General features: G+C 53.8%; 2 gene segments (V, D, J or C); one reads left to right on the top strand and one right to left on the bottom strand.

Annotated features, from left to right (window-relative positions):
* Positions 1-571: 571 nt before the first annotated feature.
* On the bottom strand, positions 572-10,367 carry LOC129198884 (Ig gamma-2A chain C region, membrane-bound form-like). The segment is given in 8 exon segments: positions 572-693; positions 799-938; positions 3,060-3,386; positions 3,474-3,803; positions 4,854-5,192; positions 6,517-6,804; positions 9,301-9,329; positions 9,979-10,367. Coding segments are annotated over 8 exon segments (1,926 nt in total).
* An 8,184-nt stretch (positions 10,368-18,551) lies between these two features.
* On the top strand, positions 18,552-22,839 carry LOC129198895 (immunoglobulin heavy constant alpha 2-like). The segment is given in 4 exon segments: positions 18,552-19,288; positions 19,817-20,140; positions 20,809-21,123; positions 22,359-22,839. Coding segments are annotated over 4 exon segments (1,392 nt in total).
* Positions 22,840-26,667: the final 3,828 nt, after the last annotated feature.

The following is a 26,667-nucleotide window of genomic DNA, read 5'->3' as shown; positions in this document are numbered from 1 at the left end:
ACACCCCTATAGAACCCCATGCAGCGCCCCACAGCGCCCCACAGCGCCCAGTAGCACCCCATAGTGCCCCACAGTGCCCCACAGCGCCCAGTAGCACCCCACAGCGCCCCACAGCGCCCCACGGCGCCCCATAGCGCCCCTATAGAACCCCATGCAGCGCCCCACGGTGCCCCACAGCACCCAGTAGCACCCCACAGCGCCCCACAGCACCCAGTAGCACCCCACAGCACCCCCCAGCACCCCACAGCGCCCCACAGCACCCCATAGCACCCCTATAGAACCCCATGCAGCGCCCCACGGTGCCCCACAGCACCCAGTAGCACCCCACAGCGCCCCATAGCCCCCCATAGCACCCCACGGCGCCCCATAGCACCCCTATAGAACCCCATGCAGCACCCCACAGCACCCCACAGCACCCAGTAGCACCCCACAGCGCCCCCCAGCACCCCCCAGCCCCCCCCCAGCCCCAGCCCCCCATTTTTCCTTGAAGACCGGGGTGGGGGGTGGGGGGGCGGGGCCCGAGATCCCGCCTGAATTTTTTTTTTTTTTGGTTTGTTTGGTTTTTTTTGGGGTGAAAAGAGGCGTTTTTGGGAAAAAACCAAGCGGCCCCTAGACGGGCTCCTTGAGGGCGTGGCGGTGGGCGGAGCCGGGGACCTGCTTGAGGTGGAGGACGGTGGAGAAGAGCCACTTGACCTGGCGAAGAAGAAGGTGAAAAGCCCCCAGCGAAAGGTCGAGGAGATGAGGGGGGAAGCCCCAGGAGCTCCTCCAGGAAGAGGGGACGTGGCGATGGAAGCCCACCTTGAAGAGGGTGACGGTGGCGCTGTAGCAAACGCTGAGGAGGAAGAGGACGACGAAGACGGAGACGGTGGCCCAAAGCCCGTCCAGTTCTTTAGAAGAGGAGACGTCTTCGGAGCAGAAACCGGCCGCCAGGTCCAGAGCTACCGAGGAGAAAAGGAGAAGGTCAACGGAGCCGGGGGCGGTTGGGGTTCTCCTCGGGATCTGGAGATCTTTTGTCCCACCGCGGTTCTGTAGAGGCCACCCAAGCGTTCGACCGTCCCTCAGCGAACCCTGCCAGCTCTGGAGAGTCCAACCAAGCAGCTGTCCAGCTGTCCAAGCACCACGTCTGGTGTCCATCCAGCCAACCATCCATCATCTCTGGTGTCCGTCCATCCATCCATCCATCCATCCCTCCATCCATCCATCCATCATCCATCCATCCATCATCTCTGGTGTCCATCCATCATCTCTGGTGTCCATCCATCCATCCATCATCTCTGGTGTCCATCCATCCATCCATCCATCCATCCATCCATCCATCCATCATCTCTGGTGTCCATCCATCCATCCATCCATCATCTCTGGTGTCCATCCATCCATCCATCCATCCATCCATCCATCCATCATCCATCCATCCATCCATCATCTCTGGTGTCCATCCATCCATCCATCCATCCATCCATCCATCCATCCACCCACCCACCACCTCTGCTGTCCAGCCAGCCATCCCTCGGTCCACCTCTCCAAGCCACCCATCTGGCCATCTCCACGCTCTCCACCCACCCGTCTCTGTCCTCTCTAAGGACCCAGCCAACCGTCCGTCCCACCCAACCGGCCACTGACCTTCTCCCTGTCCCTGACCAACCCATTAGCCAGCCCACCGCCCATCCAACCATCTCCTCAACCACCCAACCATCTCCTCAACCACCCAACCATCTCCTCAACCACCCAACCATCTCCTCAAGCACCCATCCACCCATCCAACCACCCAACTGACCAACTGACCAACCATCAGACCAACTGACCATCCAACCAACCCACCCACCAACCATCTCCTCAACCACCCAACCACCCATCCGACCATCCAACCAACCAACCATCTACTCAACCATCCAACCAACCAACCAACCAACCAACCATCTACTCAACCATCCAACCAACCACCCAACCATCTACTCGATCACCCAACCAACCAACCCACCAACTGACCACCCAACCACCCATCCAACCATCCAATCATCTCCTCAACCACCCATCCAACCACCCAACCAACCAACCAACCATCTCCTCAACCAGCCAACCATCTCCTCAACCAGCCAACCATCTCCTCAACCAACCAACCATCTCCTCAACCAACCAACCATCTCCTCAACCAGCCAACCATCTCCTCAACCAACCAACCATCTCCTCAACCAGCCAACCATCTCCTCAACCAACCAACCATCTCCTCAACCAGCCAACCATCTCCTCAACCAACCAACCATCTCCTCAACCAGCCAACCATCCATCCAAACATCCAACCAACCAACCATCTCCTCAACCAACCAACCAACCATCTCCTCAACCAACCAACCATCTACTCAACCAGCCAACCATCTCCTCAACCAACCAACCATCTCCTCAACCAACCAACCATCTACTCAACCAACCATCCAACCACCTGACCATCTCCTCAACCAGCCAACCATCTGCTCAACCACCCACTCAACCATCCAACCACCTCCCTGACGTCTCCTCCTCCGCCCCACCCTCACTCCACCCCACGGGCCGGAGACCCCACCAGTGTCCGTGCATCCCCCGTCCCCCCCTCCAACCCCCCCCCCAGGTCCGAAGGTCACGTGAGACATCGCCCGCTCCCAACGGAGAAGAAGACCCGGTTGGCCCCATGGAAGGGTTGGGAGATGGTGCTTAAACCCTGGGGAGATGCTCCTTGAGGTGGACGGGTGCTTGGAGAAGTGGTGGAGCACCCCATGGTGTCAAGGCCGCGTCCACCCGAGGTGCCGCATCTCCAACCTTTCCATGTTTCAACCGTCTTCCTTGGTGGGACCACCTCCACCATCTCCGACCTTCTCCTTCCCGTCCCACCCCACCTCCAGGTTGTCCCCGGCCCCACCCGTCACCGTCCAAAGACACCACGCCGTGGAGACCTGGTGGTGCGAGACCAGACCGGTCGCTTTTATTGAAGCTTGGAAGATCATCGGTCACAGAGGTCACCTACAAAGCGGTGGGGTGGGCACCAAGACGTGTCCACCGCCCTCCTCCCTGCCCAACCTCTTAATTACCGGGGACCTTCTGCGCCTGTCGTTGGGTGAACCTCATGGGCAACCCTTCATGGACCACCATGCAGGTGTAGGTGTCCCCGCTCAACCAGCTGCTCTTGGAGACCACCATCTTGCTGTAGACGAAGAAGGTGCTCTCCTTAGGACCATCCTTGAGGGGCGGGGTGGTGACGTAGTTCTCCTTGGGGACGTTCTCCTGGTTCTTCAACCATTGGACTTCGACGTTCTCGGGTTGGAAACCGTAGACCAAGCAAGTGAGGGTGACCTTGGTTTGGGTCATCTCGTCGGGGTTGGGCGAGAGGACGAAGACGTGAGGTGGAGAAACCTTCCCTAGAAGAAGAAAGAGAGAAGAAGTTGGGTGACGTCGACCGAAGCAGAAGGTTCCGGAGACGAAGCGGTCAAGGAGAAGACTCTCACCTGAACGTCTGGAGATGCTTTTGTTGAGGGGCACCAGGAGGTCTTCGTGCTTCACCATGCAGGTGAAACGTTCTCCAGCTTCCCAGTCTTGGGTGGAGATGGTCAAGCTGCTGGTGGCCGTGTAGGTCCCGTTGAACTGCTCTTGGAGGTCCAAGAAGTCCGGGTTGAGGAGACCTGGTTTCTCCTTGATCCAGAAGAGTTGGAACCCGGAGTCGCTCGGAAGGTTGGTGACCAAACAGTGGACCTTCGGGTTCCGGGTGATGTAGAGGTCGGCCATGTTGGGTGGAAGAACGTAGAGGAAGATGTTGCTGAGGTTGGGGTTGTCCAAGCCTGCGGGTGGGAGGAGGTGGGGGTGGGTGAGGAGAGGGCGGCGGCGGTGGCCCCTTTCTCCTGACCGCCGCTCGCGGGGGGGGGTGCTACTGGTGGCGCTGGTGGGACAGGGAGCGGCGGCGGCGCGGTCTTCTTGGAAGGTGACGTGGTGGTGGGAAGGTCCTGCACGGGTGGGGCTGGTGGTCCTGCAACCTTCTCCAGTGGTGGAACTCACCGCGGTCGGCCAATCTTCTCCACCGGTGACACCCACCGTGGTCGCTCAACCTTCTCCAGTGGTGGAAGCCACCATGGTCACCCAACCTTCTCCACCGGTGACACCCACCATGGTCACCCAACCTTCTCCACTGGTGACACCCACCACCGTCCTGCGACCTTCGCTGCTGCCACCCACCATGGTCACCCAACCTTCTCCACCAATGACACCAACCGTGGTCACTCAATCTTCTCCAGTGGTGGAACCCACCATGATCCTGCAACCTTCTCCACTGGTGAGACCAACCATGGTCACCCAACCTTCTCCACCAGTGACACCCACCACGGTCAGTCAATCTTCTCCACCGGTGACACCCACCATGGTCACCCAACCTTCTCCAGTGGTGGAACCCACCGTGGTCACCCAACCTTCGCTGCTGCCACCTACCCTGATCCTGCAACCTTCTCCAGTGGTGGAACCCACCACCATCTTGCAACCTTCTCCACTGGTGAGACCAACCATGGTCACCCAACCTTCTCCACTGGTAACACCAACCATGGTCACCCAACCTTCTCCACTGGTGACACCCACCATGGTCACCCAACCTTCTCCACTGGTGGAACCCACCCTGGTCACCCAACCTTCGCTGCTGCCACCTACCCTGATCCTGCAACCTTCTCCAGTGGTGGAACCCACCACCATCTTGCAACCTTCTCCACTGGTGAGACCAACCATGGTCACCCAACCTTCTCCAGTGGTGGAACCCACCACCACCTTGCAACCTTCACTGCTGCCAACCTTCTCCTCTGCTGACGTGTGCCACCCCTCCACCGCCACCACCAGGCCCATCTCCTCACCTGAGCAGAGACGGGCGTGACCTTGGGTGACCACCCTGGTGGCCGGATGTTTGACCTGACAGGTGAAGGTCTTCCCCTCCAACCAGTCAAAGCGGCTGACGTTGGTACGGCTGCTGGTGGAGAAGGTGGTGGCTCCGTCCTCCTGGCACGGTCTCGTCTGGGTGGCCGTCAGAAGACCCGAGATACCGTCCACCAACCATTCCACCTCAACGGTGGCCGGGGTGAAGCCGGAGATGAGGCAGACGAGCTCCACCGATTCGTCACCCGTGGAGGAGGAGCAGGAGGAGGTGTAGAAGACTTGGACCTCAGGAGGGATGGGCGTCGATGAAGCTTCGCACACTGGGGTGGGGAGAGGAGGAGGAAGTTCTGGGTCAGGAGAGGACCTTCCGTGGTGCCATGGGTCTCGGGGAGGTCCCACCTCATCTTATGACTCATGGAGATGGGGAGGACCTTCCATGGTCCGATGCTTCTCGAGGAGGTCCCACCTCGTTGCATGGATCAAGGAGAAAAGGGAGGACCTTCCATGGTCCGATGGGTTTGAGGACATCTCAACCCCTTTGCATGGGTCATGGAGATGGCGAGGACCTTCCACGGTCCGATGGGTTTGAGGAGGTCTCACCTCATCTTATGACTCACGGAGATGGGGAGGACCTTCCACGGTCCAATGGGTCTTGAGGACATCTCAACCCCTTTACGTGGGTCATGGAGATGGGGAGGACCTTCCATGGTCCCATGGGTCTTGGGGAGGTCCCACCTCGTTGCATGGGTCAAGGAGAAAGGGGAGGACCTTCCATGGTCCGATGGGTTTGAGGAGGTCTCACCTCATCTTATGAGTCATGGAGATGGTGAGGACTTTCCATGAGTTATGGGGCCAGTAGAGAACCTTTCATGGGCCAAGGGATCTTGAGGACATCTCAACCCATTGCACGAGTTATGGGGCCAGGAGAAGGCCTAGCATGAGTTATGGGGCTGGGAGAAGATCTTACACGAGTTATGGGGCCAGGAGAAGGTCTAGCATGAGTTATGGGGCCGGGAGAAGAACTTAGATGAGTTATGGGGCCAGGAGAAGGCCTAGCATGAGTTATGGGGCTGGGAGAAGATCTTACACGAGTTATGGGGCCAGGAGAAGACCTTAGATGAGTTATGGGGCTGGGAGAAAAACTTAGATGAGTTATGGGGCCAGGAGAAGACCTTACACGAGTTATGGGGCTGGGAGAAGAACTTAGATGAGTTATGGGGCCGGGAGAAGATCTCACACAAGTTATGGGGCTGGGAGAAGAACTTAGATGAGTTATGGGGCCAGGAGAAGACCTTACATGAGTTATGGGGCCAGGAGAAGACCTTACACGAGTTATGAGGTCAGGAGAAGACCTTACATGAGTTATGGGGTCAGGAGAAGGTCTAGCATGAGTTATGGGGCTGGGAGAAGAACTTACACAAGTTATGGGGCCAGGAGAAGACCTTACACGAGTTATGGGGCTGGGAGAAGACCTTACACGAGTTATGGGGCCAGGAGAAGACCTTAGATGAGTTATGGGGCTGAGAGAAGAACTTAGATGAGTTATGGGGCCAGGAGAAGACCTTACACGAGTTATGGGGCCAGGAGAAGACCTTACCTGGTCCCAGAGCTCTTGAGGACCCCCCACCCCACCCCACCCTTTACCTTTGACCTCCTTGGTGAGGCTGGTGCTGGTCGGGGGGTGGTTGACGCTGCAGGTGTAACCGTCCCGGTGGGTCCCGTGGGGCAGACGAAGGCGACTGACGACCAAGTTGAGGTCAGCGATTGAGTCACGAACGGCGGGGAAGGTGACATCATCGGCGGCGGCGGCCCCTCTCCAGGTGACGCTGACGGGTTGGGGGTGGTACCTGACCAAACAGGCCAAGGTCACCGGACCGGTGGTCGCCCCACAGCAGGTGGTCAAGGGGAAGACGCTTGGAGGTGACGCCGTAGCTGTGGGGCAGGAAGAAGGAGGGGGTTCAAGATGGCGGTGGGGTGGAGGGGGGGGGGTGTGACCCACGGTGAGGTGTGGGGCAGGAGGAGAAGGGGTGGGGTGGGAGAAGAAGACCTCCTGCCCCATAGCGTGGGGGGGGAAAGGGGAGGTGAGGGATGATAAGGAGGTCCAGCCCCCACGGAAGGCGCTGACCCATAGAAAGAGGCTGCCCCACGGCTAAGCCTGCCCTATGGTGAATCCTGCCCCACGGCTGGCCCTGCCCCACAACTAATGGTGACCCACAACTAACAGTGACCCACAACTAACAGTGCCCCACAGCTACCCCTGCCCCACGGCTGGCCCTGCCCCACAACTAACAGTGACCCACAGCTACCCCTGCCCCACAACTAACAGTGACCCACATCAACCCCTGCCCCACAGATAACTGTGACCCACAACTATCCCTGCCCGACAGCTCTCCCTGCCCCACAGCTACCCCTGCCCCACAGCAACCCCTGCCCCACAGCTGTCCCTGCCCCACAGATAACTGTGACCCACAACTATCCCTGCCCGACAGCTCTCCCTGCCCCACATCTACCCCTGCCCCACAGCTACCCCTGCCCCACAGCTAACGGTGACCCACAGCTGCCCCTGCCCCACAGATAACTGTGACCCACAACTAACCCTGCCCCACATAGAACCGTGACCCACAGCTGCCTCTGCCCCACATCTACCCCTGCCCCACAGTTAATGCTGAGTCACAGCTACCCCTGCCCCACAGCTAATCCTGCCCCACAGCCATCTCTGCCCCATGGCTGTCCCCAGCCCCACAGCTAGTCCTGCCCCACAGCTGTCCCTGCCCCACAGCTACCCCTGCCCCACAGCTAATGGTGACCCACAGCTTACTGTGACCCACAGCTGTCCCTGCCCCACAGCTACCCCTGCCCCACAGCTATCCCTGCCCCACAGCTATCCCGGCCCCACAGCTACCCCTGCCCCACAGCTATCCCTCAGCAACAGCTACCCCTGCCCCACAGCTTTGCCTGCCCCACAGCTATCCCTGCCCCACAGCTAACCGTGACCCACAGCTGTCCCGACCCCACAGCTGTCCCTGCCCCATGGCTGTCCCCAGCCCCACAGCTGTCCCTCAGCAACAGCTTTGCCTGCCCCACAGCTAATCCTGCCCCACAGCTAATGGTGACCCACAGCTTACTGTGACCCACAGCTAACCGTGACCCACAGCTACCCCTGCCCCACAGCTACCCCTGCCCCACAGCTATCCCTCAGCAACAGCTGTCCCTGCCCCACACCTTTCCCTGCCCCACAGCTGTCCCTGCCCCACAGCTAATGGTGACCCACAGCTTACTGTGACCCACAGCTGTCCCTGCCCCACAGCTTTCCCTGCCCCACAGCTAATCCTGCCCCACAGCTATCCTTGCCCCACAGCTATCCCTGCCCCACAGCTAATGGTGACCCACAGCTAACCGTGACCCACAGCTACCCCTGCTCGACAGCCATCCCTGCCCCACAGCTACCCCTGCTCGACAGCCATCCCTGCCCCACAGCTACCCCTGCCCCACAGCTGTCCCTGCCCCACAGCTAATCCTGCCCCACAGCTGTCCCTGCCCCACAGCTAACCGTGACCCACAGCTACCCCTGCCCCACAGCTAATGGTGACCCACAGCTATCCCTGCCCCACAGCTACCCCTGCCCCACAGCTTTCCCTGCCCCACAGCTACCCCTGCCCCACAGCTAATGGTGACCCACAGCTTTCCCTGCCCCACAGCTACCCCTGCCCCACAGCTAATGGTGACCCACAGCTTACTGTGCCCCACAGCTGCCCCTGCCCCACAGCTAATGGTGACCCACAGCTTTCCCTGCCCCACAGCTACCCCTGCCCCACAGCTAATGGTGACCCACAGCTTTCCCTGCCCCACAGCTACCCCTGCCCCACAGCTAATGGTGACCCACAGCTTTCCCTGCCCCACAGCTACCCCTGCCCCACAGCTACCCCTGCCCCACAGCTAATGGTGACCCACAGCTACCCCTGCCCCACAGCTGTCCCTGCCCCACAGCTGCCCCTGCCCCACGGCCGTCCCTGCCCCACAGCTAATGGTGACCCACAGCTACCCCTGCCCCACAGCTGCCCCTGCCCCACAGCTGTCCCTGCCCCACGGCCGTCCCTGCCCCACAGCTAATGGTGACCCACAGCTACCCCTGCCCCACAGCTGCCCCTGCCCCACAGCTGTCCCTGCCCCACGGCCATCCCTGCCCCACAGCTTACTGTGACCCACAGCTGTCCCTGCCCCACAGCTGCCCCTGCCCCACAGCTGCCCCTGCCCCACGGCCATCCCTGCCCCACAGCTGCCCCTGCCCCACGGCCGTCCCTGCCCCACGGCCGTCCCCAGCCCCAACCCATTTCTGGAGCCACGCTGGCGCTTTGGGTCGAATTCTGGCGATTTTGGGTCGGTACCCAAGCCCCTGGGGCCACCGTGGGATTTTTTTGGGGTCCGTACCGGCGATTTTTGGGTCCGCGGGGATCGTGCTGGAATTTTTGGGTCCAAACGGGTGATTTTTGGTCCATCCTGGTGTCCCTTGGATTTTTTGAGGTCAATCGCGAAGGTTTTGGCTCCTTCAAGGAGGTTTTTTTTGGGGGTCAAAAATGGAGATTTTTGGGGCTGTACTGGTGGTTTTGGGTTCATAGCGGAGATTTTTGGGTCAACAATGAAGATTTTTGGGTCAATAATGAAGTTCTGGGTCCATAACGAAGATTTTTGAGTCCATAATGGAGATTTTTGGGTCCATAATGGAGATTTTTGGGTCCATGATGAAGTTCTGGGTCCACAGTGATGATTTTTGGGTCCATAATGGAGATTTTTGGGTCCACGATGAAATTCTGGGTCCATTACAGAGAATTTTGGGTCCATCATGAAGATTTTTGGGTCCATGTTGGTGTTTCAGGTCCATCACTGAGATTTTTGGGTCCGTAATGGAGATTTTTGGGTCCGTGAGGAAGATTTTGGGGGTCTGTGATGAAGTTCTGGGTCCATGATGAAGTTCTGGGTTGGTAACGAAGATTTTTGGGTCCATGATGATGATTTTGGGGTCCATAAAGGAGATTTTTAGGTCCATAAAGGAGATTTTGGGGTCATGATGAAGATTTTTGGGTCCACGATGAAGTTCTGGGTCGGTACCGAAGATTTTGGGGTCCATGATGAAGATTTTGGGGTCCATAAAGGAGATTTTTTGGGTCCATGATGATTTTTAGGTCCATGATGAAGATTTTGGGGTCCAAAATGAAGATTTTGGGGTCCATAAAGGAAATTTTTAGGTCCATGATGAAGATTTTGGGGTCCATGATGAAGATTTTTGGGTCCATAAAGGAGATTTTTGGGTCCATGAAGATTTTTAGGTCCATGATGAAGATTTTGGGGTCCATGATGAAGATTTTGGGGTCCAAAATGAAGATTTTGGGGTCCATAAAGGAAATTTTTAGGTCCATGCTGAAGATTTTTAGGTCCATGATGAAGATTTTTGGGTCCATGAAGATTTTTAGGTCCATGATGAAGATTTTTAGGTCCATGCTGAAGATTTTGGGGTCCAAAATGAAGATTTTGGGGTCCGTAAAGGAGATTTTTGACCACCGAGGCTCTTCCTGAGCCCGGCCTGGCCACCGAAGACCTAAAAAATTAAACCAAAAAAAGGTGCAACCCAGCAATAACGATCAATTAACTAAAAAAACCTCGTCAGGGTCCACCCCCGGGTGGAAAAAGGCGCCCGGGCGTCACCTCCCCCGCGCTTCCCCAGATTCGGGCGAATTTCGGCAGAAACCGGGCGGGGCAGGGGGGGGCGGGGCGGGCCCAAAATCGCCCGGTTTATCCCCGGCTTCGTTAGGGGGGGGGAGCGAGGGCCAATGGGATCGATAATCAATAGGGCTGATAATTAATAGGGTCGATAATTAATAGGGCTGATAATTAATAGGGTCGATAATCAATAGGGCTGATAATTAATGGGATCGATAATTAATAGGGCTGATAATTAATAGGGTCGATAATTAATAGGGCTGATAATTAATAGGGTCGATAATCAATAGGGCTGATAATTAATGGGATCGATAATTAATAGGGCTGATAATTAATAGGGTCGATAATCGATGGGATCGATAATCAATAGGGCTGATAATTAATGGGATCGATAATCAATAGGGCTGATAATTAATGGGATCGATAATCAATAGGGCTGATAATTAATAGGGTCGATAATTAATAGGGCTGATAATTAATGGGATCGATAGTTAATAGGGCTGATAATTAATAGGGTCGATAATCAATAGGGCTGATAATTAATGGGATCGATAATTAATAGGGCTGATAATTAATAGGGTCGATAATCGATGGGATCGATAATCAATAGGGCTGATAATTAATGGGATCGATAATTAATAGGGCTGATAATTAATAGGGTCGATAATCGATGGGATCGATAATCAATAGGGTTGATAATTAATGGGATCGATAATCAATAGGGCTGATAATTAATGGGATCGATAATCAATAGGGCTGATAATCAATAGGGCTGATGATTAATAGGGTCGATAATCAATAGGGTCGATAATCAATACAGCTGATAATTAATAGGGTCGATAATCAATAGGGCTGATAATTAATGGGATCGATAATCGATGGGATCGATAATCAATAGGGTTGATAATTAATGGGATCGATAATCAATAGGGCTGATAATCAATAGGGCTGATAATTAATAGGGTCGATAATCGATGGGATCGATAATCAATAGGGTTGATAATTAATGGGATCGATAATCAATAGGGCTGATAATCAATAGGGCTGATGATTAATAGGGTCGATAATCAATAGGGTCGATAATCAATACAGCTGATAATTAATAGGGTCGATAATCAATAGGGCTGATAATTAATAGGGTCGATAATCAATGGGATCGATAATCAATAGGGTCAATAATTAATAGGATCGATAATTAATAGGGTCGATAATCAATAGGGCTGATAATTAATAGGGTCGATAATCAATGGGATCGATAATCAATAGGGTCAATAATTAATGGGATTGATAATCTATAGGGTTGATAATTAATAGGGTTGATAATTAATAGGGTCGATAATCAATAGGGCTGATAATTAATAGGGTCAATAATTAATAGGGCTGATAATTAATAGGGTTGATAATCAATAGGATCGATAATTAATAGGACTGATAACCAATGGGATTGATAATCAATAGGGTCGATAATTAATAGGGCTGATGATTAATAGGGTCGATAATCAATAGGGCTGATAATTAATAGGGCTGATAATTAATAGGGTCGATAATCAATGGGATCGATAATCAATAGGGTCGATAATTAATAGGATCGATAATTAATAGGGTCGATAATCAATAGGGCTGATAATTAATAGGGTTGATAATTAATAGGGTTGATAATTAATAGGGTCGATAATCAATAGGATCAATAATTAATAGGATTGATAACCAATAGGATTGATAACCAATAGGATTGATAATTAATAGGGTCGATAATTAATAGGGTCGATAATCAATAGGGCTGATAATTAATAGGATTGATAATCAATGGGATCGATAATCAATAGGGTCGATAATCAATAGGATCAATAATTAATAGGACTGATAACCAATGGGATTGATAATTAATAGGATTGATAATTAATAGGGTCGATAATCAATAGAATTGATAATTAATAGGATTGGTAACCAATGGGATTGATAATTACTAGGGTCGATAATTAATAGAATCAATAATTAATAGGACTGATAACCAATAGGGTCGATAATTAATAGGACTGATAATTAATGGGGTCGATAATTAATGGGGTCGTTAATTAATAGGCTCGATAATCGATAGGATCACTAATTAATGGGGTCGATGCCCTTCGGTCCCCAAATCCTCCGCTTTTGCCCCAAATTTCCCCTAAATTTGGGATTTTTCCCCCCCCAGGCGGCTGCCGGCGGCGACGAGAGGCGGAGCCAGGAGGGAGCCAATCGGGATCGGGCGCCGCGAGGGCAGCGATTGGTGGAGGGAGAGACGGGCCCGCCCCCCCCCGGGGCCACGCCCCCTCGGCCGGGATTAGATTTGGTATTACCCAGCTAGGCCTGGCTTAAAGCTGTGCTGGCCATGATATTACCCAGCTAGGCCTGGCTTAAAGCTGTACTAGCCATGATATTACCCAGCTAGGCCTGGCTTAGAGCTGTACTAGCCATGATATTACCCAGCTAGGCCTGGCTTAGAGCCGTGCTGGCCATCTTCAGCCATGATATTACCCAGCTAGGCCTGGCTTAAAGCTGTGCTGGCCATGATATTACCCAGCTAGGCCTGGCTTAAAGCTGTGCTGGCCATGATATTACCCAGCTAGGCCTGGCTTAAAGCTGTACTAGCCATGATATTACCCAGCTAGGCCTGGCTTAGAGCTGTGCTGGCCATGATATTACCCAGCTAGGCCTGGCTTAGAGCCGTGCTGGCCATGATATTACCCAGCTAGGCCTGGCTTAAAGCCGTGCTGGCCATGATATTACCCAGCTAGGCCTGGCTTAGAGCTGTACTAGCCATGATATTACCCAGCTAGGCCTGGCTTAAAGCTGTACTAGCCATGATATTACCCAGCTAGGCCTGGCTTAGAGCCGTGCTGGCCATGATATTACCCAGCTAGGCCTGGCTTAAAGCTGTGCTGGCCATGATATTACCCAGCTAGGCCTGGCTTAAAGCTGTACTAGCCATGATATTACCCAGCTAGGCCTGGCTTAGAGCTGTGCTGGCCATGATATTACCCAGCTAGGCCTGGCTTAAAGCTGTACTGGCCATGATATTACCCAGCTAGGCCTGGCTTAGAGCTGTGCTGGCCATGATATTACCCAGCTAGGCCTGGCTTAGAGCTGTGCTGGCCATGATATTACCCAGCTAGGCCTGGCTTAGAGCCGTGCTGGCCATGATATTACCCAGCTAGGCCTGGCTTAAAGCTGTGCTGGCCATGATATTACCCAGCTAGGCCTGGCTTAAAGCTGTACTAGCCATGATATTACCCAGCTAGGCCTGGCTTAGAGCCGTGCTGGCCATGATATTACCCAGCTAGGCCTGGCTTAAAGCTGTGCTGGCCATGATATTACCCAGCTAGGCCTGGCTTAGAGCTGTACTAGCCATGATATTACCCAGCTAGGCCTGGCTTAGAGCCATGCTGGCCATCTTCAGCCATGATATTACCCAGCTAGGCCTGGCTTAGAGCTGTACTGGCCATGATATTACCCAGCTAGGCCTGGCTTAAAGCTGTACTAGCCATGATATTACCCAGCTAGGCCTGGCTTAGAGCCGTGCTGGCCATCTTCAGCCATGATATTACCCAGCTAGGCCTGGCTTAAAGCCGTGCTGGCCATGATATTACCCAGCTAGGCCTGGCTTAGAGCCGTGCTGGCCATACTCAGCTTAGATATTGTCTAGCAAAGCCCAGCTCAGAGCCGTGCTAGCCATGCTCAGCCTCAGTATGCCCTAGCAAAGCCCAGCTTAGAGCCTCCCTAGCCATGCTCAGCTTCAGTGTGACCTAGCAAAGCTCATCTTAGAGCCTTCCTAGCCATGCTCAGCTTCAGTGTGACCTAGCAAAGCTCAGCTTAGAGCCTTCCTAGCCATGCTCAGCTTCAGTGTGACCTAGCAAAGCTCAGCTTAGAGCCTTCCTAGCCATGCTCAGGTTCAGTATGACCTAGCAAAGCCCAGCTCAGAGCTGTGCTAGCCTTGCACAGCTGCAATGTACCTTGGAAAGCCCAGCTTAAATCTGTGCCCGCAATTCTGAGCTGCGGTACTGTCTAGGAAAGCCCAGCTTAAATCTGTGCTGGTTATGCTCAGCTCCGGTCCTATCTAGGAAAGCTCAGCTCAGGGCTGTACTAGCTGTGCGCAGCTCACCGAGCCTTCCTAGCCGAGCTCGGCTTAAATATTACCCAGCAAAGCCCAGCTCAGCGCTGTCCTAGCCATTCTCAGCTTGGCTATTATCCAGCAAAGCTCAGCTCAAATCTGTGCTAGCTGTGCCGAGCTGCAGTGCTACCTAGTAAAGCCCAGCTCAGAGCCGTGCTAGCCGTGCTCTGCTTCAGTTTTATCTAGGAAAGCTCAGCTTAGAGCCTTCCTAGCCGTGCTCAGCTTCAGTATGACCTAGGCAAGCTCAGCTTAGAGCCTTCCTAGCCGTGCCCAGCTTTAATTTGACCTAGAAAGCCCAGCTCAGAGCTGTGCTAGCCATGCTCAGTCTCAGTATGACCTAGCAAAGCCCAGCTTAGAGCCCTCGTAGCTAAACTCAGCTTCAGTATGACCTAGCAAAGCCCAGCTCAGACCTGTGCTAGCCATGCTCAGCTTTAATTTAACCTAGCAAAGCCCAGCTTAGAGCCTCCCTAGCTGTGCTCAGCTTCAGTGTGACCTAGCAAAGCCCAGCTTAGAGCTGTGCTAGCCATGCTCAGCTTCAGTTTTATCTAGCAAAGCCCAGCTTAGAGCCTTCCTAGCCATGCTCAGCTTCAGTATGACCTAGCAAAGCCCAGCTCAGAGCCATGCTAGCCGTGCCCAGCTTTAATTTGACCTAGCAAAGCCCAGCTCAGAGCCTCCCTAGCCATGCTCAGCCTCAGTATGACCTAGCAAAGCCCAGCTTAGAGCCCTCGTAGCTAAACTCAGCTTCAGTATGACCTAGCAAAGCCCAGCTCAGACCTGTGCTAGCCGTGCTCAGCTTTAATTTAACCTAGCAAAGCCCAGCTTAGAGCCTCCCTAGCCGTGCTCAGCTTCAGTATGACCTAGCAAAGCCCAGCTTAGAGCCTCCCTAGCCGTGCTCAGCTTTAATTTAACCTAGCAAAGCCCAGCTTGGAGCCTCCCTAGCCATGCTCAGCTTCAGTATGACCTAGCAAAGCTCAGCTTAGAGCTGTGCTAGCCATGCTCAGGTTCAGTATGACCTAGCAAAGCCCAGCTCAGAGCTGTGCTAGCCGTGCACAGCTGCAATGTACCTTGGAAAGCCCAGCTTAAATCTGTGCCCACAATTCTGAGCTGCGGTACTGTCTAGGAAAGCCCAGCTCAAATCTGTGCTGGTTATGCTCAGCTCCGGTCCTATCTAGGAAAGCTCAGCTCAGGGCTGTACTAGCTGTGCGCAGCTCACCGAGCCTTCCTAGCCGAGCTCGGCTTAAATATTACCCAGCAAAGCCCAGCTCAGCGCTGTCCTAGCCATTCTCAGCTTGGCTATTATCCAGCAAAGCTCAGCTCAAATCTGTGCTAGCTGTGCTGAGCTGCAGTGCTACCTAGTAAAGCTCAGCTCAGAGCCGTGCTAGCCGTGCTCTGCTTCAGTTTTATCTAGGAAAGCTCAGCTTAGAGCCTTCCTAGCCGTGCTCAGCTTCAGTATGACCTAGCAAAGCTCAGCTTAGAGCCTTCCTAGCCATGCTCAGCTTCAGTATGACCTGGTAAAGCCCAGCTCAGGGTGTTCCATCGATTCTAAGCCTTGATCTTCTGTAGAAAATCCCAGCTTAGAGCCTTGTTAGCAAAGCTCAGCTTTAAGCTTGTCTAAGAAAGCCCAGCTTTGAGCCGTTCAAGCGATGCTCTGCTTCAAGCTGTTCTTGGAAAGCTCAGTTTCAAGCCTAGTAATTCTCAGCTTTGAGCTCTGCCAGCAATGCCCGGTCTTGAGTTTATCTAGAAAAGTCCAGCTTTGAGCTGTGCAAGCCGTGCTTGGCGTTGAGCTTGTCTAGAAAAGCTCAGCTTTGAGCTTATCTGGGAAAGCCCAGCTTCAAGCAGTTCTTCAAAAGCTCAACTTCAAGCCCTGCAAATTAGGCTCAATCTCAAGCTTTTCTAGAAAAGCCCAGCTTTAAGCTGGGCAAGAGGCGCTCAGCTTTAAGCTGTTCTAAGAAAGCCCAGCTTTGAGCTGTGCAAGCAAAGCTCAGCCTTAATCTCTAGAAACTCCTTAGAGCTGTGCAAGCAAAGCTCAGCTTTAGTCTTCTCTCGGAAAGCCCAGGTTTGAGCTTTGCAGGCCAAGCTCAGCCTAAATCTTCTCTAGGAAATCCCTAGAGCTGTGCAAGCAAAGCTCAGCCTTAATCTTCTCTAGGAAAGCCCAGCTTTGAACTCACCAAGTCAGGCTCAGCTTTAATCTTCTCTAGGAAAGCCCAGCTTAGAGCTTTGCAAGCCAAGCTCAGCCTTAATCTTCTCTAGGAAAGCCCAGCTTTGAACTCACCAAGTCAGGCTCAGCTTTAATCTTCTCTAGGAAAGCCCAGCTTTGAACTCGCCAAGTCAGGCTCAGCTTTAATCTTCTCTAGGAAAGCCCAGCTTTGAACTCACCAAGTCAGGCTCAGCCTTAATCTTCTCTAGGAAAGCCCAGCTTAGAGCTGTGCACGTGAAGCTCAGCCTTAATCTTCTCTAGGAAAGCCCAGCTTAGAGCTGTGCACGTGAAGCTCAGCCTTAATCTTCTCTAGGAAAGCCCAGCTTTGAGGTCTCCAAGTCAGGCTCAGCTTTAATCTTCTCTAGGAAAGCCCAGCTTAGAGCTGTGCACGTGAAGCTCAGCCTTAATCTTCTCTAGGAAAGCCCAGCTTTGAACTCACCAAGTCAGGCTCAGCCTTAATCTTCTCTAGGAAAGCCCAGCTTTGAGGTCTCCAAGTCAGGCTCAGCCTTAATCTTCGCTAGGAAAGCCCAGCTTAGAGCTTTGCAAGCCAAGCTCAGCCTTAATCTTCTCTAGGAAAGCCCAGCTTTGAACTCACCAAGTCAGGCTCAGCTTTAATCTTCTCTAGGAAAGCCCAGCTTTGAGGTCTCCAAGTCAGGCTCAGCCTTAATCTTCTCTAGGAAAGCCCAGCTTAGAGCTTTGCAAGCCAAGCTCAGCCTTAATCTCTAGAAAAGCCCTAGAGCTGTGCAAGCTAAGCTTGGCTTCAAGCCTGACTAGCAAAGCCCGGCTTTAAGCTTTGCTCAACAGAGTCCCCAAACGAGCCCCCCACCCCAAAGCAGAGAAGACCCCAAAAGCCGAGCTTGAGGGGGGGGGATGGACCCCCCCCACGGTCTAAAACCGAGCCTAAACCCCGGCTTTGCAAAGCCACTCACCGGCGGAGCCGTCATCGCGCGCCCAAACGGGGAGCGGGGCGGGGGGGACACACGGGGCCGGGGGGGGGGGGATATCCCGGCGGAATATGGGCGCGCCACGCCGTGATGTCATAGGTGGGGGGGGGGAGGGGGGGATGGGGCCTCGTTTTTTGGGGTGAGAAAGGAGGAAATCGTCTCGCCGGGGTGAACTTCCCCTTCGGGCGGTGACCTCCTCTCCCGGCGCTTTCACATCATCTTTCGGCGAGACCGCTTCCCCCCGCCCAACCCCGAAGGTCGTCTTCAGCTCGGGGACGGGTCCAAAGGTCTGCGGGGGAAAGGGTCGAGAAGAAGCAGAAGAAGAAGAAGGAGAAGGAGAACAAGAAGAAGAAGACAAGAAGAAGAAGAAGAAAAGAAGAAGAAGAAGAACAAGAAGAAGAAGAAAAGAAGAAGAAGAAGAAGAAGAAGAAGACAAGAAGAAGAAAAGACGAAGACAAGAAGAAGAAGAAGAAAAGGAAGAAGAAGAAGAACAAGAAGAACAAGACAAGAAGAAGAAGAAGAAGAAGAAGGAGGAGGAGGAGGAGGAGAACAAGAACAAGAAGAACAAGAAGAACAAGAAGAACAAGACCAGAAGAAGCAGAAGCAGAAGAAGAAGAAGAAGAACAAGAAGAACAAGACAAGAAGAAGAAGAAGAAGAAGAAGGAGGAGGAGGAGGAGGAGAACAAGAAGAACAAGAAGAACAAGAAGAACAAGAAGAACAAGACCAGAAGAAGCAGAAGCAGAAGCAGAAGCAGAAGAAGAAGAAGAAGAAGAAGAAGAAGAAGAACAAGAAGAACAAGACAAGAAGAAGAAGAAGAAGAAGCAGAAGAAGAAGAAGAAGAAGAAGACAGAAGAAGACAAGAAGACGACGACAAGAAGAAGAAGAAGAAGAAGAAGAACAAGAACAAGAAGAAGACAAGAAGAAGCAGAAGCAGCAGCAGCAGCAGCAGAAGAAGACAGAAGATGAAGAAGACAACAGAAGAAGAAGACGACAAAAAGACGACGACGACGACGAGAAGAACGAGAAGAACAACAAGAAGAAGAAGATGGGAGGGGGGGTTGTCCATGTCGACCGCCCTCCACCTCAAAAAAAAAAATTAACGAGGTTCTTCTCTTCCGCAGTCAAGGCCAACGTTCCCGCCGTCTACCCGTTGATCTCCTGCGATGGCTGCGAGGACAAGAACGTCAGCTTCGGTTGCTTGGTCAACGATTTCTTCCCCGAACCCGTCGCCGTCACGTGGGTTTCCAGCGTCAAAGGAGATGTGGAGACCTTCCCGGTCATCCAAAGTGCAAATAGTTACTACAGCCTCAGCAGCCAGTTGACCGTCCCGGTCAGCAGCTTGGAAGGCAACAACTTCCAGTGCAAGGTGGTCCACAGCCCTACCTCAACCACCGCCACCAAGGACTTCACGGGTGAGAAAGGCAACGGGGAGGTGGCTGTGGCATCACACGATGGCTTGGTGGCCACCAAGATGGGTTGGGCTTGCTCGCAGTCTTGCACGACATTTTGGTGGCCACCAAGATGGGTTGGGGTTGCTTCTGGTCTTGCATGATGTCTTGGTGGACACCAAGACGGGTTGGCTTTGCTCGCGGTCTTGCATGACGTCTTGGTGGCCACCAAGATGGGTTGGGCTTGCTCCCAGCCTTCTGTGATGTCTTGGTGGCCACCAAGATGGGTTGGGCTTGCTCCCAGCCTCATGTGATGTCTTGGTGGCCACCAAGATGGGTTGGGGTTACTCCCAGCCTCATGTGATGTCTTGGTGGCCACCAAGATGGGTTGGGGTTACTCCCAGCCTTGTGTGATGTCTTGGTGGCCACCAAGATGGGTTGGGCTTGCTCCCAGCCTTGTGTGATGTCTTGGTGGACACCTTGATGGGTTGGGGTTGCTCCCAGCCTCGTGTGATGTCTTGGTCAACTCTGGTCTCTCATCTCCCCGCTCAGAAGATGATGTTTGCCCCCATCCTGTGGAGACAAAGCTCCTGGCTGACCCAAACCAGTACCGCGAAGAGCAGAAGGTCCTTCTGCTGTGCCTCGTCGAGGGGGACAAAGCTGGTGAAGCCAAGGTGGAGTGGTTGGTGAACCATCAGGTGGCGGCCCTGCAACAGGAGGACACCACCTGTGACCAGTGCTCCAAGAAGGGCACCTTTATGAGCAAGGTCAACGTCAGCCAGCAGAGCTGGAACAACGGAGCCGAGTTCTCCTGCAGAGTGACCCACTCGTCGTTGAAGGTCCCAGCCCTCCTCAACATCAGCACGTTCTGCTTAGGTGAGGCTGAGGAAGGTCACGGGTGGTGGGAAGTTTGAGAGGGTTGGTTGGGTCCATGGAGAAGGTGGGGACACGTAGACATGGGTGGTCGGATGGTTGGTTGACCGGGAGGATGGTAACGTAGAGATGGATGGATGGTTGAAGGATCTAGAGATGGAGAGGGTTGATGGAGTCACCAGATGGGTGGGTGGATGGTGGGGAGGTGGCTGAAGGATCTAGAGATGGAGGAGGTTGATGGAACCACCAGATGGATGGGTGGATGGATGGATGGTGGGGAGGTGGCTGAAGGTTCTAGAGATGGAGAGGGTTGATGGAGCCACCAGATGGATGGATGGATGGATGGATGGTGGGGAGGTGGCTGAAGGTTCTAGAGATGGAGAGGGTTGATGGAGCCACCAGATGGATGGGTGGATGGATGGATGGATGGTGGGGAGGTGGCTGAAGGTTCTAGAGATGGAGAGGGTTGATGGAGCCACCAGATGGATGGCTGGACGGTTGGGCTGGACGGATGGGTGCAGACCCAAACACGCCATCACGTGACCTTCTGGCGGTGATGCCGGATAAGGCGACGCGACTCCACGACCGCGGTGGCAACGAAGGGTGGGGAAGGTGCAGGTGACTTTTTTTTGGGGGGGGTTAAAATAGTCCCCTACACCCACCCCAAACAGATGTCCAACGGGAGGTGGTCACCATCATCCCCCCATCCTTGGAGGACCTCTACCTCAGCCAGAACGCCAGCGTCACCTGCGTGGCCACCAACCTGAAATCGTACGAGGACGTGAAGTTCTCCTGGAACCGGGATCAAGGTAACTCCTTGGATGTGACCTCTGGGACGGCGGAGAAGCTGGAGAACGGTCTTTACCGTCTCACCAGCACCTTGAAGATCTGCGCCGACGAGTGGAACTCCGGCGAGAAGTTCACCTGCAACGCCAACATTCCCGAGCTTGATGAACCCATCAGCAAGTCCATCAAGAAAGACATAGGTAGGCGCCCGGGTCTTCTCTCCCACCCCAAATCCCGTCCTCCGAGGTGAAGGGCTTCTTTCCACCACGGTGGTCACCGAGAAGATGGGTGGAAAGGGGACGCGGCTGGGTTTCGCCGAGGGAAGAGCGGTTTGGGGCAAGCGGAAGCGGTTGACTGGGAAAATGGAGTCTACTGGGCTGGTCTACTGGGAGAGTCTACTGGGAGAGTCTACTGGAAGGGTCTGGTCTACTGGAAGGGTCTGGTCTACTGGTAGGGTCTGGTCTACTGGAAGGGTCTGGTCTACTGGTAGGGTCTGGTCTACTGGAAGGGTCTGGTCTACTGGAAGGGTCTGGTCTACTGGTAAGGTCTGGTCTACTGGAAGGGTCTGGTCTACTGGTAAGGTCTGGTCTACTGGTAAGGTCTGGTCTACTGGAAGGGTCTGGTCTACTGGTAAGGTCTGGTCTACTGGAAGGGTCTGGTCTACTGGTAAGGTCTGGTCTACTGGAAGGGTCTGGTCTACTGGAAGGGTCTGGTCTACTGGAAGGGTCTGGTCTACTGGTAAGGTCTGGTCTACTGGTAAGGTCTGGTCTACTGGAAGGGTCTGGTCTACTGGTAAGGTCTGGTCTACTGGAAGGGTCTAGCTGGAGAACCTGGGGCTACTGGGAGTCAACTGGGTTGGTCTGCTGGAAGGGTCTAGTCAACTGGAAGGAACTTGTCCACTGGAAGGGGCTTCTCCACTGGAGAGGTCAACTGGGAGGGTCTACTGGAAGGGTCTGGTCTACTGGAAGGGTCTGGTCTACTGGAAGGGTCTGGTCTACTGGAAGGGTCTGGTCTACTGGTAGGGTCTGGTCTACTGGTAAGGTCTGGTCTACTGGAAGGGTCTGGTCTACTGGTAGGGTCTGGTCTACTGGTAGGGTCTGGTCTACTGGAAGGGTCTAGCTGGAGAACCTGGGGCTACTGGGAGTCAACTGGGTTGGTCTACTGGAGAGGTGTAGTGAACTGGAAGGAACTTGTCCACTGGAAGGGTCTTCTCCTTTGGAGAGGTCAACTGGGAGGGTCTACTGGAAGGGTCTGGTCTACTGGAAGGGTCTGGCCTACTGGAAGGGTCTGGCCTACTGGGAGATCCAACCACGGGCTGAGGCCAGTCTACTGGAAGGGTCTAGCCTACCGGCAAGGTCTAGCTCACCGGGAGGGCCAACCGGAGGAAGTCAACCCCTCCCGCCGTCCTTGACCTTCTCTTACGCCCACCCCGCAGACGTCTCCGTGAAGGCACCTTCCGTCTACGTCTTCCCCCCACCGGCCGAAGAACTGGCCCGTCAAGAAACGGCCACCTTGACCTGTTTGGCTTCGGGTTTCCGTCCTCGTGACATCTTGGTGACCTGGACCCAAGAAGACCGTCCAGTTTCTTCTGATAGTTTCTCCATCTTTGGTCCTCAAGAAGAAGGAGATACCTACACGGTCTACAGCAAGTTGAAGGTGCCGGTGAGCGAATGGCAACGGGGCGATTCCTTCGCTTGCGTGGTGGGTCACGACGGCGTCCCCATGAACTTCGTCCAGAAGAATTTGGACAAGACCATCGGTAAACCGACCGCCGTCAACGTCTCGGTGATCCTGGCCGACGCCGACGTCACCTGCTATTGAGTTTGGCGCTTGGGGGGTTGTGACTTCCTGCAGCATCGGGATAATAATAAAAAAGAGGAAAAAAAAAAAAAAGAAAAAAAGGAAAAAAATTTAAAAAAAACCCCAAAACCCCCCCGAAAAAACCCCCAACGCCCCACCGAGGAGCAGCAAAAACCCCCCAAAACCCCAAAAAACCCCCCAAAACCCAACAAAAGCCCCCAAAATTCCCCCAAATTGCCCCCCCCAAACCCCAAAATGCCAAAAACTGCCCCCAAAACCGCCCCAAAGACCTAAAAAACCCCCCAAACCCCCCCAAAAAACCCCAAAATCCCCCCCAACCCCCCCCCAAAAACCCCAAAATCCCCCCCAAAAAACCCTCAACCCCCCCAAAGTCCCCCCTAAACCCCCAAAACTCTCCCCGAAACCCCCCCAAAGACCCCAAAAAACCCCAAACCCGCCCAAAATCCCCCCCAAAACCCCAAAACTCCCCCCGAAACCCCCAAAACTCTCCCCAACCCCCCCAAAACCCCCAAATCCCCCCAAAATCCCCCCAAAACCCCCAAAACGCCCCCCAAAAACTCTAAGACCCCCCAAACCCCCCCAAACCCCAAAATCCACCCAAAAACCCCTCAACGCCCCCCAAATCCCCCCAAAACTCCCCCCGAAACCCCAAAAACTCCCCCCAAAAGCCCCCCAAAGACCCAACCCCCCCAAAAAAACCCCCAAATCCCCCCAAAACCCAAAATCCCCCAAAACTCCCCCCAAAACCCCCCAAAACGCCAAAAACGCCCCCCAAAACCCCCAAAATCCCCCCAAAAAACCCTCAACCCCCCCAAATCCCCCCTAAACCCCCAAACCTCCCCCCGAAACCCCCCCAAAGACCCAAACCCCCCCCAAAACCCCCAAAATCCCCCCCAAAAACCCCAAATCCCCCCAAAACCGCCAAAAACGCCCCCAAAGACCCAAAAAAACCCCCAAAACCCCCAAAATCCCCCCAAAAACCCCAAACCCCCCAAAATTCCCCCCAAAACCTCAGAAACTCCCCCCAAACCCCCCCCAAATGCCAAAACCCCCCCAAACCCCCCAAAGTCCCCCCAAATCCCCCAAAACTCCCCCAAAACCCCAAAAACGCCCAAAACGCCCCCAAAAAACTCCCCAAAGACCCCACCCCCCCCCCAAAAAACCCCCAAAATCCCCCCAAAAAACCCCAAACCCCCCAAAATTCCCCGCAAAACCCCAGAAACTCCCCCCAAAACCCCCCCAAAACACCAAAACCCCCCAAAACCCCCAAAATTCCCCCTAATCCCCCAAAACTCCCCCAAAACCCCCCCAAAAAACTCCCCAAAGACCCCCAAAAACCCCCAAAAAACCCCAAATCCCCCCAAAAACCCCAAAACTCCCCCAAACCCCCCCAACCCCCCCGAAAGACCCCAAAAACCCCCAAACCCCCCAAATCCCCCCCCGAAAACCCAAAAAACCCCCAAAACCCCCAAAATCCCCCCAAAACCCCAAATCCCCCCAAAACCGCCAAAAACACCCCCAAAACCCCCAAAACTCCCCCCAAAAAACCCCCAAATCCCCCCAAATCCCCCCCAAACTCCCCCCAAATCCCCCCAAATCCCCCCAAACCCCCCCAATCCCCCCAAAACTCCCCCCAAATCCCCCCAAATCCCCCCAAACCCCCCAAAATTCCCCCTAATCCCCCAAAATTCCCCCAAAACCCCCAAAACCCCCCAAAAAACTCCCCAAATCCCCCCAAAAACCCCAAAACTCCCCCAAAACCCCCCCAACCCCCCCCAAAGACCCCCAAAACCCCAACCCCCCCCCAAAACCCAAAAAACCCCCCGAAACCCCCAAAACCCCCCCCCAACCCCCAAATCCCCCCAAATCCCCCCAAAAACGCCCCCAAAACCCCCCAAACTCCCCCCAACCCCCCCCAAATCCCCCCAAACCCCCCCAATCCCCCCCAAATCCCCCCAAATCCCCCCAAACCCCCCAAAATCCCCCTGAACCCCCCAACCCCCCCCCCCAAAATGCCCCAAAGACCCAAAAAACCCCAAAACCCCCAAAATCCCCCCAAAAAAACGCCCCCACCCCCCCCCAAAACGTATCGGGACGCGACGCGGGCGGCGTTGGGGGGTGACATCATCATCTGGCGCGCGAGGGGGTTGGGTCCCGGGAGGTCAAGGTCGAGGTCAAGGGTGGGGTGGATTTGGAGCCCCCCAAAATGACCCAAAAGCGGGGGGTTTTGACCCAAAAAAACCAACAAAAAAAAAAAAAAAGGTTTCTCCGCGGGGTTTTGGGGCAATTTCTGGAGATTTTGGGTCTTTGGGGGGGCGGGAAAATGGCGGTTTTTGGTGGCGCGGGGCAAAAATTTTCCCGAACCTTCTGGGATTGGAGATTTTGGGCCAAGATTTGGGTGAAAAAAGGGCAAAAATGGGGTTTTTTTGCTACGTTCACCAAAAATCCTCACGGCCGTTGGGTTTGAGGAGATTTTGGGCCAAGATTTGGGTGAAAAAAAGGTGAAAATGGGGTTTTTTGCTACGTTCACCAAAAATCTTGAGGGCTGTTGGGTTTGAGGAGATTTTGGGCCAAGATTTGGGTGAAAAAAGGGCGAAAATGGGTTTTTTTTGCCGTGCGCTCCAAAAATCTTCACGGCCGTTGGGTTTGAGGAGATTTTGGGCCAAGATTTGGGTGGAAAAAGGGCAAAAATGGGGCTTTTTTGCTACGTTCACCAAAAGTCCTCACGGCCGTTGGGTTTGAGGAAATTTTTGGCCAAGATTTGGGTGAAAAAAGGGCAAAAATGGGTTTTTTTCCTACATTGACCAAAAATCTTCACGGCCGTTGGGTTGGAGGAGATTTTGGGCCAAGATTTGGGTGGAAAAAGGGCAAAAATGGGGTTTTTTTGCTGTGCGCACCAAAAATCTTGAGGGCTGTTGGGTTTGAGGAGATTTTTGGCCAAGATTTGGGTGAAAAAAGGGCAAAAATGGGGTTTTTTTTGCCGTGCGCACCAAAAATCTTCACGGCCATTGGGTTGGAGGAGATTTTTGGCCAAGATTTGGGTGAAAAAAGGGCAAAAATGGCGTTTTTTGTTGCATTTACCAAAAATCTTCATGGCCATTGGGTTTGAGGAGATTTTGGGCCAAGATTTGGGTGAAAAAAGGGCAAAAATGGGGGTTTTTTTTTGCTACGTTCCCCAAAAATCCTCACGGCCGTTGGGTTTGGGGACGGAGGGTCTCCATCGCCCGCCCCAACCGCTGAAGCCTTCTCCTCCCCACCCCACCCCAGATTGCATCCTGGTGACGATGGGCGAGGAGACGCAACCCGAGGTGGAAGAAGACGCCGGCGACCTCTGGACGGCCGTGACCTTCGTCATCCTCTTCCTCCTCAGCCTCTGCTACAGCACCGGCGTCACCCTCTTTAAGGTAACGGCGCACGCCGGCGACTCGCGGGTGGAGTAATTAAGGCCGATTAATTAAGTCTCGGTCTCTCTCCTCCCCCAGGTCCTATGAAGGGTGAAGACCTTCAGCCATGGGTGATCTACGGCCAGGTGGTGCCCCCGGAGGTGGTTTTGGGGCGATTTTTGAAGGTTTAAGGAATAAAATGAAGTTGGACGCGTTTCGTCGGCCGGAAAAAAACCCCAAAAACCAAACCAACTACCGATTTTCACTTGAAATCAGCTCGTTTTGTGGGGGTGCGTCACCCCAAGTTGCCATCAAGCTGCAAAAAACAAACCCCCACCCATTTTCTCCTGAAATGAAGCCGGTTCTCCTCAGTAGATCACCCCAAATTCCATCATACTGCAGAAAAAACCCCATTTTCCCCCAAATGAACCCCATTTTCCATCACTAGACCACCCCAAATTCCATCCAGCTTCCAAAAAACTTCATTTTCTCTGAAAAGAACCCCATTTTCCATCAGTAGACCACCCCAAAGTTCTCACC

Source organism: Grus americana, chromosome 37 (genome assembly GCF_028858705.1).
Source record: "Grus americana isolate bGruAme1 chromosome 37, bGruAme1.mat, whole genome shotgun sequence".
Taxonomy (NCBI): Eukaryota; Metazoa; Chordata; class Aves; order Gruiformes; family Gruidae; genus Grus; species Grus americana.
This window is presented reverse-complemented; position numbering and strand designations above follow the sequence as displayed.